At 32.9% G+C, this 18,713-nt stretch overlaps 1 protein-coding gene across 1 annotated transcript; it reads left to right on the plus strand.

Moving 5' to 3' along the window:
• Window positions 1–12,111: 12,111 nt before the first annotated feature.
• On the plus strand, window positions 12,112–13,370 carry LOC122279918 (leucine-rich repeat protein 2-like). Its single transcript, XM_043090823.1, has 3 exons — window positions 12,112–12,429; window positions 12,928–13,009; window positions 13,115–13,370. Exons 1-3 carry the CDS (start codon window positions 12,157–12,159, stop codon window positions 13,321–13,323), a joined length of 564 nt encoding a protein of 187 aa, XP_042946757.1. The 5' UTR covers window positions 12,112–12,156; the 3' UTR covers window positions 13,324–13,370.
• The last annotated feature ends 5,343 nt before the right edge of the window (window positions 13,371–18,713 follow it).

Here is an 18,713-nt window from a genome sequence, read left to right on the forward strand (position 1 = left end):
AAGCATTTATATACAGTGGGGAATGTTTCTACGGTCCTATTTTATCAATTTACTGCGAATGGTGGCCGAAAATGCAAGTTTTATAACCGGGTACGGTGGGTTTCGAATTTTTGAAACCCACCGATTAAAAGCAAGGAAATAGAAGAGGGAGAGGGCACATTACCTTTTAGTGACGGTTGCGGTGGAGGATGGCGACGGTTGCGGCGGCTTGCGTGGCGGAGAGGAAGAGAGAGTTTGAGTTCGGTGGCCGGTTTCGTACAAGTTACGGCCTGGAAACCGTCGTGCCTGGCCTTATATACAGTTAACGTTCGAACGTTAATTAATTAACGTTCGAACGTTAAATGTACATGCGAACGTTATGTAGATTACGTTCGGACGTTGAATCAAACGTGCGAACGTATAACTTTTACGTTCGGACGTTGTGTTAACATGCGAACGTATAACGTATATGTTCGGACGTCAATCAAAACGTCCGAACGTTTTAGTTATAACATTCGAACGTTTTTATACTATATATTATATTATATATATTATATAATATATTATTATAATATATATTATATTACCTATATATTACTATATAATATGATAGGTAATATTATATATCATATAATGTATAATATTATATACGTATAATATACGTATATTATATAGTATATAGTGTTAATAGTGTATATAGCGTATACTATATACTGTTGTACGTGTATATAGTGTATACTATATAGTATATAGTATATTACACTATATACTATATAGTGTATACTATATACTGTTATATAGTATGTAGTTTTAATACGTATATAGTGTTATATACGTATTATTGAAACCTATATTATATAGTATATAGTAATATAGTATACTATATTATATACGTATATAGATATAGTATATATACGTATGTTATGATATATTATATTATATATACTAATATATTATATTATATATACTAATATATTATATTATATCTAGTGTATACTTATATAATATTATTGTATATATTATTGTAATAATATTAATATATATATATTTAATACTATTTAATATGTTTATATATATAGTATATATTATATAGTAGTATATAATGTTAATATTATATAGTATATATTATATAGTAGTATTATATAGTTATTTATTTATCCAATACTATAGTTAATATACTATAGTATCTATATAATAACTATAGTATGTACTATATATATTAACATTATATACTACTATATAATATATAGTAATATATTAACTATAGTAATATATAGTATATAATATATATAGTATATATATATGTATAGTAATGTATAGTATACTATATATTACGATATTTGTAGTATATATACTATATTATATACAAGTAGTATATATAACATAGTACTAGTACTATATTATATCTATTATATATTTACTATATATAATATTATACGATATTATATAGTTATTACGTATGTTTAACATACTATATACTACTTATACTATATTATAGACTACAATATAGATAATATATTATATAAATAATAATACTATATTATAGACTATAATATAGATAATATATTATATAATATTTATACTATATTATCTAATAACTATATTACTTTAATATAGTTATTAGATATACTATATTAAAGTATACTATACTAATTACTAGGATAATATACAATTTTTGTACTATATAATATATTATAATATACTTGTTATAACTATAATATATAATATACTTATTATATTATAGTTATAATATAATATATATTTTATATTATTAGTTAATATAAGGTTATAATATATATGTAGTACGTTCTTATATTATACTTATGTTATATATATTATAATTGGTACAAATTATTTATTAATTAATATTTTATAATTTATAATTTAATATATAAATATATTATGAGGAATATACTAAATTTTAATATGTAAATAATAATTTTTACGTTCGAACGTTCATGTGAAACGTTCGGACGTTATAATAAATTCGGAGGGAAATTTCCCGCTTAAACCAAATTTCCACAGTACGTTCGAACGTACTATATAAACGTTCGAATGTTACTGACGAATACGTAGGAATGACAATAATACGTGCGAACGTATTATATATTTTGTGGGCGGGACTATTGTACGTTCGGACGTTTATGCTTAAACGTTCGCACGTAAAATGAAACGTTCGAACGTACTTTAATGAACGTCCGAACGTTAATTGCATAACAAGCAGAAAATAAAACTTTCACGCACGGGAAAGCAGATTCATTTCTGCTTTCCTCCGTGCGTGTTAGAGTGAGAGACTGAGAGAGTTTTAGAGAGAGGGAGCTGGGAAGAGAAGAGAAGAAGTGAAGAAGAAGTGGAGGGTTATAGTGAGAGAGAGTTTTCTAGAAATATTGTTTTAAGCATTAAGGTAAATAATATTTCTCATTTTTTATTTGTAATATACATGATAATTTCAATGTTTTATTTCATATATATTTAACTAACTAGTATTGTGTATTTTTTGAAGGATCATTTGTTGTGAATTGTTGAGAAGTTGTGATTTTTGAAGAAGAATTTATTTAAAGCACAAGGTATATATACTAAACTATATTGTTACATTTTATTGTGGATTTAATTTGTGATATAGATTGTGTTGTTTGGATGAATTAAAAAGAAAAATTATTGTTATTGAATATGTTTATTCTTAATGTGATAATGTTTTAGTATAGTGTATGTTTTTGAATAATAATTATTTGTTAGTTTATGTGTCTATTTTAGTAATTTGTTGTGATAAAAGAATATATATAACAATTTATTTGTTAGATAAATAGTGTGATTATTTGTGTAAGAATAAAAATTATGGAGATGAATTATTAATAACCATAATTATAAATTATAATATTACAATTAAAACTATTATATATATAATTAGTTAAATAACTAATATAATAAATTATCATATATTACTAAGTGTCAATTATAAGGCATAACTATATAGTATATAGCAGAAAAATCGAATTACTAAAATTATAATATAAATAAGTATTATAAAATAATAATTCCTAAAAATCTAATAGCTTGATGATCCTAAATATTTTATCTAATAATATATAGTATAGGGTATATTAGTATTAATCCATAATAATAATTATCATGTAATGTATAGTATTAAAAAATGATTACTAAGAAATAGATAAGTAATTATAATAATAATTACTTATTTAATTATAAAAATTATTATAAAAATTATAATAATTTTGGCAATAATTGGTACATATTATATAATAACTTATAACAATTAAGTGTTATCAATATATAGTATAACTAGTAATTATAATCTAATTTGCTATATATTATATTAAATATGAAATAAATAAGTAAAATTTGTTATTTTATGCTATATAATAACAAATAAAATATAAGTGTTATCAGTAACTTATAATAGTAATTATAAGATATTTTATAGTAGTGTTATATATTATATAGCTGATAAATGACATATAATATAATAACTTAGGAATTACATAAGTTTATAAATAATTTCTAAGTGTTATCAATCATTAATAATATAAATATTATTAGTACATCGGGATAATTCAAACAATGTGCGCTAATTTATTTGTAGACTTTTTTGTTAGATATTGTATAACATTGCATAAATAACCTTAGACCCGTTTGGGAATTAGTGTACATTTAGGTGTACATTAATTCCTGAATTGTCCAGTGTGGACAGTTTGAGATTATATTATCCGTATTGCACATAAACGTTATTCCTACTTTGAACGTTTAGTATGAAGTTTCGGTGTCTTCCTCATTTGTTCTTCGGGTATACTGTTCTTAGGGTCATAATCCCTATATGTGAACATGTATACTTGGAGAACTATGGGGAAGTGCTGCCGAAATTTTTACTAACGTTCAAAGTAGTAGAGTGACGAGACTTGTGCAATATGGAGAATATAATCTCGAATGGGATAGGACCAACTACCTTGAGAAAGAGTACTTTGAACATTATGTATCATGACATGCATGTGTATTTAACTTTACCTTAATTACTAAAAAATTAGATGTTTTTAGAAATGGATAAAAGTTGGATGCGTCTACGCGATAGACTTGGAAAAGATTACATACCCTATGCGCGTGGAGTAAGGGTCTTCATTGATTTTGCAAAGGCCTCTGCTGATAGTCGTGGTTACATTAAGTGTCCATGTCGAGGTTGTAAAAATTTGTGTGCGATAAGATTGGATGAAGCTGAAAGTCATATATTTGTGAACGGTATGGATTTGGGCTATACTCGATGGGTACTGCATGGTGAGCCGTATGCTGAATCAGCGGATGACTTATTCAGTCAGCGGGAAAATTTGCACAACGTGGATGATGATTATGAGCGAGATGAGATGGAGGAGATGTTGAGTGACATTGGAGCTGGGATGTTTATGGATGAGGTTGATGACAATGGCTCAAGTGGGGGACGGAATGAGTCAGATAATTTTCCAGCAATGTGGGAAGATGCAAAGCGTGAGCTTTATCCAGGTTGTACAAAACATTCTAAAATGTCGTTTATTGTGCGGTTGCTTCACATAAAATCATTGTGTGGAATGTCAACCAAAGCAATTAACATGGTATTAGACTTATTTAACGAAGTGCTTCCCGAAGGATCTGCATTGCCGAAGAACTTTTATGAAGCGAAACAGTTGAGAAAGGGATTAGGATTTGAGTATAAGTCCATACATGCGTGCAAGAATGATTGTGTTTTATTTTGGAATGAGAACGAGGAGAAACAAGCATGTCCTGTATGCGGAGAGTCGAGGTGGAAGGATAAGAAAAGCGTTCCGGTTAAAGTATTGCGATATTTCCCATTGAAACCCCGATTGCAAAGATTATACATGTGTAAGAAAATAGCTCACGATATGAAGTGGCACAAAGAGAAAAGAGTTCAAAATGATGGATTTATGAGGCACCCGGCTGACTCACTTGCGTGGCAATCTTTCGATAATCAGTATCCAGAGTTTGGGATAGAAGCAAGGAACGTGCGTCTCGGACTCACAACTGATGGATTCAACCCTTTTGGAAATATGAGTACAAGTTATAGCACTTGGCCTGTAGTGTTGATTCCGTACAATCTTCCACCATGGAGGTGCATGAAGGCGCCCAACTTTTTGTTAACTTTGCTTATCCCCGGCCCGAGATCACCTGGGAATGACATTGACGTATATTTGCAGCCGTTGATTGAAGAGTTGAAAGAGTTATGGGAAGCAGGCGTCAGAACTTATGATGCATCCACATCAACAACTTTTCAGATGCATGCTGCGGTAATGTGGACGATAAATGACTTTCCGGCATATGGGAATCTTTCCGGCTGGAGTACTAAAGGAAAGTTAGCTTGTCCGACGTGTAATAAAGAAACTACTAGTGAGTGGTTAAAATATTCTCAAAAGTTGTGTTTCATGGGTCATCGACGTTATCTACCAACAAATCATGCATGGAGAACAGAATCCGCTAAGTTTGATGGACGTGTAGAAGATAGAATTGCGCCAAATGAGTTGTCTGGGGAAGAGATCCTGGAACAATTGGTACATGTGGCAGCGAACAATTTTGGCAAAGGTCGGGGAAAGAACAAGAGAAAACGAGGCATAGCAGAATTGAATTGGACAAAGCGTAGTATTTTTTTTGACTTGCCGTATTGGTCGTCCTGCATGTTGCGACATAGTTTGGATGTAATGCATATTGAGAAGAATATTTGTGATAATATACTGGGTACATTAATGAGCATCAATAAAAAGACGAAAGATACGATTAAGACAAGGAAAGATCTTGAGAGAATGGGAATTAAACATAATTTGCATTTACGAGTGGATGGTGAGAGGGTGGTCATGCCGCATGCATGTTTTACAATGACAAGGGAGGAGAGGATGGACTTCTGCAAATGGTTGCAAGGTGTGAAGTTGCCAGATGGTTATGCTTCAAATATCAGTAGATGCGTAAGCCATGATGACTGGAAAATTGGTGGATTGAAAAGTCATGACTGTCACGTATTTTTGCAGAAGTTATTACCGGTGGGAATTCGTGGGAAGCTAACATCTGCTGTACGTGTTGCCATAACTGAACTGTGTATGTTTTTTAAGGATTTGTGTGCTCGGGTAGTGAAGCGAGATATGCTGCAGAAACTGGAAGAAGACATTGCTACTATACTATGTAAATTTGAGCAAATCTTTCCACCGTCATTTTTTGATGTCATGGTCCATTTAGCAATACATTTACCCCGGGAGATCATGTTGGGTGGACCAGTACAGTTCCGTTGGATGTATCCAGTCGAAAGATATTTAGGTCGACTGAAGCGCACTGTTGGGAATAAAGCCAGAGCTGAGGGTTCAATAGCAGAGGCCTATATACACGATGAATGGTTAACATTTTGCTCTTTATATCTTCGTGGTGTTGAGACACGATTTATTCGTCAAGAACGAAATGCTGATCTTGCTGCTCCGCCTTCTCGTGAGCTATCAGTGTTTTCTCAGAATGTACGACCTTTGGGTGCACAAACGGGTTACGATTTACTTGATACAGAGTTGGGTAAAGTTCGGTGGTACGTACTAAATAATTGTCAGGAGATTGATCACTATCTCAGGTATGTCGTTGTACAAGGTTTAAATAATTTTAAAGATTATATACAACTTTAACTATTGTTATGTAAAATAATATGATAACTTATACTATACAGTGAGCACATGGACAAACTTAAGATGGAAGGCGTCGAGGATATAGTGGCAAGACACGAGTCAGAATTTTCTGGATGGTTTGAACAACGTGTATGAACTAAACTCTATACTATATGTTACATGATGAAAGTTTTAACTCTAGCTAATATTTAATAAATGACATTATTTAAATTGTTAGATATTGGAACAACGTGCTCGTGATCCCGGATCAGTCTCTTTTGAATTGTATGCATTGGCCCGTGGTCCATCAAACAGAGCACTTCGATACACTGCATGCACAGTTCGAGGTTATAGATTCCATACTCTGGACCGTGAACGTAATAGAAAAACTCAAAACTGTGGTGTCTTGGTCGAGGGGAGTCATGGAACAGATGATATTGATTATTATGGTGTCGTTCGTGATATTATCGGATTGAAATATCTGGGTGGGTCTATAACATATGTCTTTAAATGTGATTGGTGGGATCTAGGCGGTGGTCGGGATTCGATATATAGGGATAATCATTTTACGAGTGTCAATACTGCATCTAAATGGTACGAAGATGATCCATTCGTACTGGCTTGTCAAGCTACTCAAATCTATTACTTGATTGATCCAATGAAAAGTGCTGATGAAGATAGTGGAGAGATAACTTGGCGAGTTGTACAAAAATTTGTCCCTCGAAATATATATGAAGTAGGAACGAGTGCAGATTACGATAATAGTGGAGATGAAGATGACACTCTAAATGTAGAGGCCTACCAGGAAGATGGAGGAGGGGGTATTAACTTATTTGTTGACCTCGGTGCACTCGAGTTGCTCCCCTTATGTAGAGATGACGTCCCACTCATCCATCTCGACCCGTCTTCATTAAATTATCACTCAATTGAAGAAAGTGAGAAAAGTACAGAAGAAGAGTCAGAAGAAGAAGACGAACAAGAATCCGGGGGGGAAGTGGATAAGGATGACGAACAAGAGCTTGATGATGATGACGAAGATGTTATACAAAGAGATTCTGAAACAAACATGGAAAATACATCCGAAGATGAAGACTAAAAGTACTAAAAAGTTTATTCATATACAGCCATTATAGAATTTTATAATAAATATAAATTTATTCTAATAATATTTTTTTGTTATATATAATCATTTCCAAGTATGCCGCCAAAAAGACAAAGGAGAAATGTGCCTCCTCCACCGAGTCCAAGTCCTGAACCCATTGAGGACTCCCCACCTGAGGAGTCCGTTCCCGAAGATGAAGTTAACATTACAGAGAACGATGCACAATCGACACCTACCGGTAAGGAATGTTTACGTTAATACTATATATAATCAAGATGTTTGTTTCAATAAATAATATATATAACCTTCAAAATTATACTATTATCTATTAGTTGATGAACAATTGGCTCGTTGTGGTCGTGGCTATACACGCGGCATCTCACTTGAGAAAAATCGAAGGCATGGTAAACTGAAAATCACAATTCCTGATAATTCCACTGGAGGAGTGAATGATAGTGCAGCAGCGCTTTCCTCCTATATTGGCACAGTAATTCGAGCTTACGCTCCATTTTATGTGCGCTCCTGGAGAGATGTGCCGAATGAGATTAAGGAACACATTCGAAGTCGTGTGCTGGTGAGTTTACTTATTATATCATTTTTTTCACCTACATTAGTTTATTTTATTTTTAACGTAATTAATTTATAATTAGGATGAATTTGACCTCGACTTTGGTCGTAGCGAGGATTTGAGAACTGTGAATGAGTTAATGGCTACACTATTCCGACGTCACAAGGGACGATGTCACGACCATTTCAAGAAATTTGAGACGTTTGAAGAGGCTGCACAGTCCCCTTTCCAGCAGATGAAATTAGACGACTGGATAAAGTGTTGTGATCTTTTTGCCTCTCCAGAATATCAGGTATTCTAGATTTATTTTCTATAATTATTTACATTTATATTTGTTGTTTATATTATATGTATGTACATATATTACAATTAACGGTGAGAATTATTTTTGTAGCACTTAAGTTCTACAAATGCAAATAATAGATCTGCTCTGACTATTCACCATCGTGCTGGTTCAAGATCATTCCATCGTCTTGCTGAAAAAATGGTAATTAATAAACACAATAATTCATATTTTTTCTTATTATTCTTTTATATAAGTACTAATACTGTCTTTTTCAAATTGCTAATGATGTCGTTTTCTTAGAAACGTGATGATCCTGAAAACTTTTCCCTCATTCATGTCTATGCTGCTGCTCACACTAATGAGCATAGTGAGTGGATGGATCCTGCAGCTGCAATTAATTATGTAAGCGGTATTCCTTTTGTTGAATTATATTATGTAACATGTGATTAAATTATTTTTTATTTGTATTTCTTTTAATATGTTACTTATTGTGTGTTTTGATCTTTCAAACTGCAGGGGAAAATGATGGAGATGCAGTCAGTTTCTGGGGATTCCTCTCCTAGTGATTTGGACATTTTTTCACAGGTGCTTGGGCCCAACTCTAGTATGGCAAGAGGTTTGGGACGATCTTTCAAGCATTCCGGTTCATCTTCCTCAACCTCATCGACATCACAAATTAATAATCTTACCAAAGATTTAGAAGCTGCACGACGCGAGAATGAGTATATGAGGTCTAGACAGCAAGAGTTGGAGTCCCTCTTAGAGCGACAGTCTCATTTAGAGACGCGTTTGCAGGACCAACAAAGAGACCAGGAGGAAAGAATCCGTAGTGAGGTCCAACAGCAAGTGCAGCGGGAGATGATGCTGCAAATGGAGCGTGTTATGTCATTGCAACAGAATCGTGCTGGGCGAGGAAAGAAAAAGAAATGAATTTTATTTCTGTATTACGTTTTTAACATCTAATTTGAAAACAGTTTCAAACAATATTGGTTGTGAAATATGTACTGTAATATGAAACAATTGGTTTGTTTATTAAGTGGATGAGTTTAGCATTTCTGATATGTACGTTCGAATGTAAATAAAATACGTTTCAACAGTATTAAACGTTCGAAAATACGTTCGAACGTAACCATACAAAATAGTAACAAAACGTTCGAACGTTTAAAAAAAACGTTCGAATGTAAAAAAAGTTTAACGTTCCAAACATCCGAACGTACATTTTACGTTCGAACACTACTCTCTTAACATTCGAATTAACGTCCGAACGTCATGATACAAACGTTCGGACATTATTTCATTTTCGTTGGAATCGAGATTCGAACGTAACGTTCGCACGTATAAACGTTCGAACGTTTACATTATACGTCCGAACTATAATCAACAAACGTTACCTTTTATCGTTCGGATGTCAGCTCGTCTTTTTTACGTTCGAACGTGTAATTTTAAGTTCGAACGTTATATTCTGTGACAGATTCTAACCGTCACAGAAAATAATACGTTCGAACGTTACTTCAAACGGCACATCCCCAACCGTCACTAAAAATATTTTTAGTGACGCTTGTACAGTAAACTGTCACCAAATGTAATCCGTGACGCACATTACGTGACAGTGGTGGTGACGGTCTAAAACCGTCACCAAATATATTTCGTGACGTTTTTTCCATTTCTTGTGACAGTTTCATCTGTCACTAAAACCTATTTTTGTTGTAGTGATTAGATTTTATCCTTCCTAATATTTTGCTTTTAGATAGTGAAAAAGACCCATCAGATAATTTGTAATAAATTATATTTTATTAATATATGCATGCTTGATTAGAAAAAAAAAAAAAAAAAGGTCATGAAATTATAAAAAAATCCTGCTCCCGTTATGAAAACCTGTGTCTTATCCTTTATTAGATGAAGATAAGGTTGGGAGTTGTGTGACAGCTTGCGGGATTAATATACAATGCATTAACTTTGCCATACATGTCCAATTTGTCAAATTCACCCGGCTACGTACTTCAATGCCCTTGACTTTTAGACCTCTTATCAATGCAGAGGACATGCCTTTTAATTAAGAACTCGTTTATTTTTAGGAATGAGATGGTAGGCGATAAGTTAAATAAAATATTATTAAAATATATTATTTTTATATTAAGATTTTAAAAAATTATATTAAAATTTAAAAAAATTAAATTATTTATTTTATTTTTTTATAAAAATTTAAAAAATTATAATAATTAAAATGAGATAAAATAAAATAAAAATTTTATAAAAATAAATAAAATTTAAAAGTGTTTGTTGATTTTTATTGAAATATCTACATTTTCAAGCCCCTAGCTTAAGACACGGCAACCTTAAAGTCGAGTTAGCTCGGTCTTTCAGTTGAAAACTGCATGTTGGTGACCGTGCTACCGGGGCAAAATACCTGTTGGCCGTACTCTCGCAGCTTCAGTTTATCAACTCCCTATAGCGTACGCACTCAAAAAAGGAGTGTATTTCCATCGCACAACACAATTGGTTTAACTTTTAGAATTTCAATTGTTGTAGGCTTGTAGCTTTACTGCAGCATGAGCTGTATCGACTATTTAGTTAAGCTGAGTTGATTTATTATTGGGTTTTAATTCATATATTCATAAATAAATTTTTTAAAAAAATTTTAATTTATTCTTGAATTTTTAGTTGATTTACTCCTTTTTAGAAGAAATAAATGCCGTTATTGAAATTATATATATTTTTTTATAATTTGTATCCTTAACGAGCTACGTTATTTAATTAATTGGCTAGGTCAACTATATATAAAAGAAAAATTCTAATATCAAGTTGGTATATAGAACACATATAATAAATTTTAAAATTTAAATAGTATAAATAAAATCTTACTATTAAAATAATATATACGGATGATGTTGTTTACCAATTTAAAAATAGAATAACTCTATATAAAATGTGATTCTTTTAATAATTAAACCATTTATAACTTTTTATAACATTCTGAGAACAAACTACGGAATTAGTCGTCCCGTCTTTCTACATAAATTGCTATATATATAATATTATTTTTTCTTTTGATTTTTAATTATTGATGAATACGAAGTTTTATCAATTTAAAACTACGTTTATTATATGAACTAGTTTGAATTTATCCGAATAGGGTTAGAACCGTTCGTAAAAAGGCCGTAAGATAATGGAAATATATTGTTAAAATCTCTATTATTAAAAAAACATTCTGCTTATTATTTTCTACAATATCACACATTAATATTTAATTTATTATTTTATTTAAATATATATTGGTATATAAATATATATTTAAATAGAATCATAAAAATGATAAATCATGATATACGGTATAGCTAGAGACGATAAATATGATTCATCTATTCAACAAACACGTACAATCTATTCAACAAACACGTACAAGACGTTGAAGAAGAAGTAATTAATTAACTTCACGGTCGTGACTCGTGGGGCTTCTCTCTCCTAATCGTAATTTCGGGACGATGGAATCCCTTTAAATATAAGCGATGTCTCGCTTCTTCTTCCTCTCACAAGTCTCACTGCAACAACACTACTATAACTTCAAATACCTCAACCAATATATACGCTACTCATGGCGGACCCAACTTCTTTTCTCTTCCTCCTTTCTATGATGCTGCTTTTGCTACAATCTTACCTATTTAGCTTTGCTAATGCAGAAATTCTAAACGTTACCACCGATAAATCTGCTCTTTTTGAATTGAAAGCTCACATTTCTTCTAAGGACTCTCATCATGTTTTGATAAGCAACTGGTCCTCCAACACTCATATTTGCACTTGGGTCGGTGTTACCTGTGGTTCTAAACATCTCCGAGTCAAAGCTTTAAACCTTTCCTACATGGACCTGGTAGGTACCATTCCTCCGCACATTGGAAATCTTTTGTTCCTGGTTAGTCTAAGCATGGGCAACAATAGTTTTCATGGTTCATCGCCAAATGAGTTGTCTCGTCTTTATCGGTTGCAATTCCAAGACTTGAGTTATAATGAATTCAGTGGAGAAATCCCACCATGGATGGGTTTGCTAAACAAACTTCAAATATTGTTTCTTCATGGTAACAATTTCGAAGGTAGTATTCTAGAGTCTCTATCTAACATATCATCATTACAGCAGATTAATCTTGCATATAACCAGCTTTCAGGCTCCATACCATCCTCTATATTCAAGATGCCTACCTTGCAACAAATTATCCTCCTCTCAAATAAGCTTTCAGGTCCAATAACCTCCATTTTCTTCAATGCGTCTTCACTACAATTCATTCACCTTGGTGATAACAAGTTATTTGGTGGACTATCGACATATATGTTTGATCATCTTCCCAACTTACAATTTCTTTCTATCTCCCAGAACGAGTTCTCTGGTGCACTCCCAGAAATAGGGAACTTAACCATGCTTAGAGCATTATTCCTTTATGAGAACAACTTTGAAGGTACATATACATGTTTAGGTTTAAATGATCGATTGACTATTATATTCTTTAGTTGGTTTGCAAACTCCAAAATTAATTTCTGGATCTTAAATGTTTCATATATAGGTACAATTCCATCCTCGTTGTTGAAGTGTACACAGCTGCAATATTTAGATATGTGGAATAATAATTTCACAGGAAGACTATCCCCAGAAATAGGGAATTTAACTATGCTTACATACTTATATCTTGCCCAGAACAAGTTTGAAGGTATGCTCATAATTAGTCTTGTTTTATCGAAATATACATGGTATATATGCATGATTTATATATGATTATATCTGATTAAGTACCTTTTCAATTGAAAGCACACAAAAATAGTTTTCCACAACATATGTGCATACATGGAAACTAAAATATTTTACTGTAGTCTAGGAAAATAAAATGTATATAGAGGATAAAGAATCCTTCATCGCTCCTTTCTGAACATCATTCTTTCTTATTTTTCATTAAGTAATAGGACCTTTTTTTTTTTTTTAATCGAGGATCATACTCTTATCCATTATTAATAGCGCATAAAATCAATAACTAGTAGTTGACAGTGGAATGACTTTGTTCCACAATGACCTGAAAATGAAAATGGAATTTTAGGTAATTAATTAGAAATAGAGAGTTATAATAAAATTTAAAATAAAAATTTAGATATTAAACCGATAGTTGCAATCCAATGTTTTTGTTTTATATTATTTCTTTCATTTTTAGTAGAGATTCACAAGCTTGTTATTGTTCATGCCCCCAATATGGTAAAATCCCTCATGTGTACGTGTATTAATGTTCAAGATCAAAATCAGACGAAGAATCCATGAAGACCGTTGTTTGAGGAAAAATCTATGGCAATATCTAAGTATAAATATTAAAGCCCCGTTTGGATAGTAAAAGTGTTTTATCTCATCTCATATCATCTCATTATTTCAGTTTTCTCAAATTTTCATACAAAGTGTTTGGATACTATATGCACCTTTTTTAATAAACATATATATTACGAATTATTATTCACATACTTGTGTAGGTGCAATACCGAGTCAAATTGGATATCTACAAAAACTAGATCTATTCGCTGTTGACCTAAACTATTTTTCTGGACCGATTCCATATGAGATATTCAATATCTCAACTTTACGAAATATTTCAATGGTATCAAATGATTTCTTAGGTCACCTTCCATCAAATATAGGCAGCCTTTTTCTTCCAAATCTTCAAGTCCTTACTCTTGGTAATAATGAATTAAGCCGAACAATTCCTAACTCTATTCTCAATGCTTTAGAGCTCATCATGTTAGATTTGAGTCATAACTCATTCTCAAGCTCAATTCCAGAAGCAATTGGTAATTTAAGTTTCCTTGAGGTGCTGAATCTCGTATAAAATAACTTGACAATTTCGTCTTCAGAATTGACGAACCTTTAATTCTCTTCTTTGTCAAGTTGCAAATATCTCAAATTTTTAACTCTATCCAAAAATCACTTGAATGACATCCTTCCCAATTTAGTTGGGAACCTCTCAACCTCTCTTCAAAGACTTTACTTATATGATTGCAATATTAAGGGCAACATTCCAGAAGAGATTGGCAATTTAAGTAACTTGATTGATTTGAGACTATTCCACAATGAACTGGGAGGACCTGTTCCAACTACAATTGGAAGATTGCACATGCTCCAAGGTTTGGTTCTTTATGGTAATAGACTAAAAGGTTCAATCCCATATACGCTCTGCCATTTAGGAAGCTTGGATACATTAAGTTTAAGTGGTAATGAGCTTTATGGGCACATTCTTGCATGCATAGATAACATCACTTCACTAAGAACTCTTGACTTGGGTTTCAACCAATTAAACTTAACCGGTGCAAAACTGCAAGTGCACAGTATCGTAGTTTTATGGTAAAGTAATAAGAAGAGTATCGTCCTCAGGGATTGGTACCTTACTCTTGCCAAATACCAAAATTATGCTAATCTCAATTTTATCTAGAGGAATCGCTAAGGTTTTTGTAGTAGCAAATAAAACTAGATCAACTCAAGAGAAATAAGCAAAGAAAGTAAAACTGATGTTTGAAGATCAAATTCAATAGGGAAGAAAACTTCTAGGAAATCGATTTCACCATAATTCTTCACTATGCTTTTCTCATCCAGCTAATTTAACTTAAACCTCTTTTGTCTATTAGCAAATCTCTAATTCATCCAAAAGCCTCTTTCGATAGTCAATTGGAAGTGATTCTAGTTTACCAATTCACACAAGAGTATGCAAATTAAATAATCAAGAACGCAATAAGACCAATGATTTAATTACTACACAGGTTCATACAAGTCTTTCGATCTCTGTACTTACCTATGCTGAACTATCCAAGATCTACCCTATGATTCCCTCTTTTGATAGCAAATCACAAGATTAATAATCATCTAATCAATGGCCAGTTAATTAGAAGCAATAAATTCAGAATAAATCAGATAAACAAAGAGAGAATTACATTAAATTAGCATGGACAAACAAGCATAGTTCGGAATTAGGTTACATCGTTTTCCTAGAAAGAAGAAAATTTAGCTCATGCTAGAATTGGAATTCAACATAAACGAATTCACCATAATTGTTCTGAGAAGATGGGAAGAAGAAAATAAACACTGAAAAATCCTCCTTGCAGCCTCAACTGGTCGTCAAAAGCTCAAGGGAACGATTCAACGCCTTTCTCCCGTCCGTGCTCGTGTATGAATCCAACGTACGTGCAATAAATTGGAATTTCGTCTCCAAAACAGATGAATTGAATCCCTCTAACTGTGTTTTTCTCTCCCAAGAAGTGTTCTCCAGTCAAAACTCGCGGCTCTAGAGTGAAGAATGGCCTTTTATATGGTCCCACGGCGGAAAACTTAAAATCTGTCAAAATACGATGTTCGCTCGAGCGGGGTGTCGAGCGCACGTCGAGCGTTCGACTCTGCCTGATTTCGCTCGAGCGTCCTATTGAGCGCACATCGAGCGTTCGACTCTGCCTGATTTCGCTCGAGCGGCCAATGTCTCCGCTCGAGCGAACTTGTAAAATCTGCAATATGAAATTTTGCAAGCCATCAAATACCCCCAAACTTACAACTTTGTTTGTCCTCAAACAAAAAAGAAAAACAAATGATAGTTTAGGCAATATCAACTCGACCTCAAAGAGAAGTATCATCACTCACCAAGCTTTTATGAATTTAGATTTCATCTCTAGTATCTTACTTTTTTAACATCAAAGATAGCAAGAAAATCAATCAAAAATTTTGCAATTTGTCAAGCAAGAGTTAGGTGTTTACTTCAACCTAAAGCTAAGACCTTGAGTGTGTGTGTGATATAGTCAATTTAACCTCAAACCACCTGCAAACTCAGATAAAAGTAGAACAACCAAAATCAGAAGAATTCTCTTAAAACTTAACCCCATAAGTCCAAGTTTCAGAAATCCTCTCCACTAATGTAGTCAACACCAAAATCAAAGATCAAAAGGTCTTTATTAAGGTTGTAATGATAGGCCACAGGGTGAGGGTTAAGAAAGAACTGGATATGGGAGATTAAACAAACTGGAAAAATACTTAGTGAAAAGAACATTAAAAGAGAAACTCACATGATTCAAATCATAACTCTTTCTTGGCAATATGCTCATACTTGTGGCATTATAATTGCTGTAATCACTGATGTAATACCAACACTTCCCTTAACAAAATTTGAGGTAATTCACTTCCCGCTTGGCGACTTCTTTTTCTTTTCTTTTCTTTTTCTTTTTCCTCTTCTTCTCTTTTTTCTTCCTTTTTTTTTTCTTTTTTTTTTTTTTTTTTTTCAATCACTTCCTTTCTTCTTCTTCTTTTTCTTTGATCAAATAGAGCAAACATAATACGTTTCATCATGAAACCAATTTTCTCTTTTAAATGTAACTCTCCACCAAAGTATTTTCTCAAACTATCAACGGTAGATTCATTGTTTTTCAGGCTTAGAGCGGGCATGGTTTATGTAGTTTAAAGAATCAATAAAGGCTCATGAAGGCTCAAGGGGGTTGACTATGGAAACACACCATGTAATGATGGCATGACATTTAGGACGGCTGGGAAAGCTTTTTGGTTATGCCAAAGAAATGCCTAGATCATTTCTCTAATATTTGGTCTCGACTAGGATTTCGCCTCAAGGACCCATCAACGGATTCTAGAGCAAAGCAAAATCGAACCTCCCTCTTTCAATTAATTCAACTTCTTCTCTTCATAAGCAAAATGAAATAAGAGAAAAACGACTATGTGCTCAATTGTGTTCGAGGTCAAAGATTTAAACCAAAGTACCCACAAAACTTCACTTGACATAAAAGAAATTTTTGAAAATTTTTCTCAAAACCATCTTCAATCACAAATTTCAGAGTCATAGAGAATTCAATCTTACTCCAATGCATGCTTGGTAAGAGACTCAAACAACCCATCAACAACCCAAGACTTAGAAAACAAGAGGATCAAATGATTATAGGAGTTTACACCCCCAAACTTAAACTAAGCAATGTCCTCATTGTGATGCAAAAGTAAAAAGGATTGAAGAAATAAAGGAACTTCCCTGGTTTCATGGTGAACCTTCCGAGGTTTAAAAATTTTCCAGCTCTTTATTCTTGCTAAATACCTGCATCAAAAATTAATTTATTAAAACTTAAATAAATAAAGATAATAAAATAAATGAAAGAAAGAAAGATAGATATATGGGTTGCCTCCCATAAGCGCTTGTTTTAAAGTCTACAGCCAGACTTTTCAATGATCATCAATTAGGATCTCCAAGAGGAATAAATGCATAGTTCCTCTCCATTTGCTCTCCATAGTAGTGCTTCAATCTCTGACCATTAACTCTGAAAATGTTCCCAGTCTTGTCCTTCAAATCTACTGCTCCAAAAGAGGAAACTTCATGAATTGTATAAGGACCCGTCCATCTTGATTTCAACTTTCCCGGAAATAGTTTGAGTCGTGAATTGAAGAGTAAAACTTGTTGTCCTGGAGCAAACTCTCGCCTAAGAATCTGTTTATCATGCCACTTCTTCGTCCTTTCTTTATAGATCTTGGCATTTTCATATGCATCATTCCGAAACTCTTCCATCTCATTCAATTGAAGAAGTCGCTTTTCACCTGCTGCCTTCAAATCAAAGTTAAACTTTTTCACAGCCCAATAAGCTCTATGCTCCAACTCTACAGGAAGATGACATGCCTTTCCAAACACTAATCGGTATGGAGACATCCCGATAGGTGTTTTAAAGGCTGTACGGTATGCCCACAAAGCATCATCAAGCTTCTTCGCCCAATCCTTTCTATTGATTTTGACCGTCTTCTCAAGGATGTTCTTGATTTCTCTATTTGAAATTTCAGCTTGACCATTAGTTTGAGGATGGTAAGCAAGTGCTATCTTGTGCTTCACACCATATTTAGACAGAAGATTCTCAAATAACTTGTTGCAAAAGTGAGTCCCTTCATCACTAATAATAGCTCGTGGAGTGCCAAATCTTGTGAATATGTTCTTGTGCAGAAATTTGAGCACTACCTTTGCATCATTTGTTGTTGTAGCAATTGCTTCTACCCATTTTGACACATAGTCAACTGCTAGCAAGATATATGCAAAACCAAAAGAAGGAGGAAAGGGCCCCATAAAATCTATTCCCCAAACATCAAACAACTCAACTTCTAAGATACCTTTCAATGGT

The sequence above is a fragment of the Carya illinoinensis genome, chromosome 10, assembly GCF_018687715.1.
Source record: "Carya illinoinensis cultivar Pawnee chromosome 10, C.illinoinensisPawnee_v1, whole genome shotgun sequence".
NCBI lineage: Eukaryota > Viridiplantae > Streptophyta > Magnoliopsida > Fagales > Juglandaceae > Carya > Carya illinoinensis.

Coding starts and splice junctions, on each gene's coding strand:
- LOC122279918 (XM_043090823.1), top strand. CDS start 12,157: ATGGCGGACCCAACTTCTTTTCTCTTCCTCCTTTCTATGATGCTGCTT. Junction 12,430..12,927: donor ACCTTTCCTACATGGACCTG/GTAGGTACCATT, acceptor TCTATCTCCCAG/AACGAGTTCTCTGGTGCACT. Junction 13,010..13,114: donor TTATGAGAACAACTTTGAAG/GTACATATACAT, acceptor TTTCATATATAG/GTACAATTCCATCCTCGTTG.